Raw genomic sequence first — 1,310 nt, 5'->3', positions numbered from 1 at the left:
AGCTTGTTTTTCCTCTGTTGTATGACTCTCTTCCGCAATTTGATCTCCAACTGCTGCGTCGACTACTTCTGCTCTTTGGGGTTCTTCAGCTATTTGAATATCATTCGTTATTTTGTGGTCCTCCTCCGTTTGACTATCCTCTTTCATCGCTTCTTCTTGCTTGCCATCTTCCCGATTGTCCTCGTTCTGTGCAAGCTCCCCCTTTTCTTCAGCAATCATGCCGGCTATCTCCGCTGTTATTTCTTTTTCAATAGATTCTGCCATTGGATTTACTTCATCCTCCTCGGCGCCTGCACTTGTCTCTGCTTTGATGTCATCCAAATTTTCTTCCCTTTTGACTTCCGTCACACTATTTATTATTTCATGCCCTTCAATATGCTGTTCAACGTTTTGTGCGTGCTCAGAATCTTCCGCCAAATCTTGCGGCTCTGACACGTTTTCAATCTGCTCGTTATGTGCCTCCAAGTCTCCTTCATTTGGCTGAACAGCAGTGCTCTCCACTGGCACAAGTTCTGCAGGCTCAATACTTTCAGCCGGCCTTGCTGCTACTTCTTCAGTATTTTCATTTTCCACTAATTGTTCTTTTGTGTCCTCTTTAATTTCATTTTCTTCCAAATTAGCTTCTTCTACAATCGCTTCACTCTCAAGCGAGTGTTCGACATCTTCTTCACTATTTTCATGCTGCGTTTGTATTGCGTCGATGGGCACGGAAACAATCACGGGTAATTTATGTTCTTCCATTGCCGATGAGCTCTCAATGGCCGGCTGTTTTTCCTCGTCCTGTTGGTATTTAGAATATTCTGCCTCCTCGACTGCTGCCAAAGTGGGTTCCTGTACTTCCGTAGCCGCAGCATTGTTTGCTGATTCATTTGCCAATTGTGCTTCTTCCATACCCTTTTCCACTTCCAGCACTGCGTCCGAGATCATGTCAGCTAGAGTTTCATGTTCGGCGCTGATTGTATTCTCACTGTCCAAGCCTTCCCCAGCGTTTAATGCGGCGACTTCTAGTTTCTCAACAGATTCCTGTGGCGTTTCATCAACTGCGACTGGCACAATTTCTTGCTTGTCTAGTTCGGTAGGGATCTCCAAAATTTTATCCGTTAAGATTGAAGCTTCATCATCCATGCGTCTGTCATCGTGCGTTGCGGCATTATTGTCATGCTTTTTATCTTCTTCGGCAGCCACCGGCTCTTGTTGTTCTACGGGCACTGCAAGAAAGGCCACGTGTAATGGCGCATCATTTGACTCCACCATCAACATATCTGCAGTTTCATGAGGCTGTGGATTGTCGTCTGGTCTACCGTTGCCAC

General features: G+C 45.6%; 1 protein-coding gene across 1 annotated transcript; it reads right to left on the bottom strand.

Annotated features, from left to right (window-relative positions):
- Positions 1-26: 26 nt before the first annotated feature.
- LOC108357114 (altered inheritance of mitochondria protein 21-like) lies at positions 27-1,260 on the bottom strand (the record flags this gene model as incomplete). The annotated part of the gene is made up of 1 exon (XM_017608205.1): positions 27-1,260. A coding segment is annotated over exon 1 (1,234 nt), but the record flags the coding sequence as incomplete, so codon positions are not given.
- Between the last annotated feature and the right edge of the window lie 50 nt (positions 1,261-1,310).

Source organism: Rhagoletis zephyria, unplaced genomic scaffold (assembly GCF_001687245.7).
Source record: "Rhagoletis zephyria isolate East Lansing unplaced genomic scaffold, Rhagoletis_zephyria_1.1 Rzeph_scaffold_70783, whole genome shotgun sequence".
NCBI classification, from domain to species: Eukaryota; Metazoa; Arthropoda; class Insecta; order Diptera; family Tephritidae; genus Rhagoletis; species Rhagoletis zephyria.
Note: the sequence above shows the minus strand (reverse complement) of the source record. Positions and strands in the feature narration are given on the sequence as shown.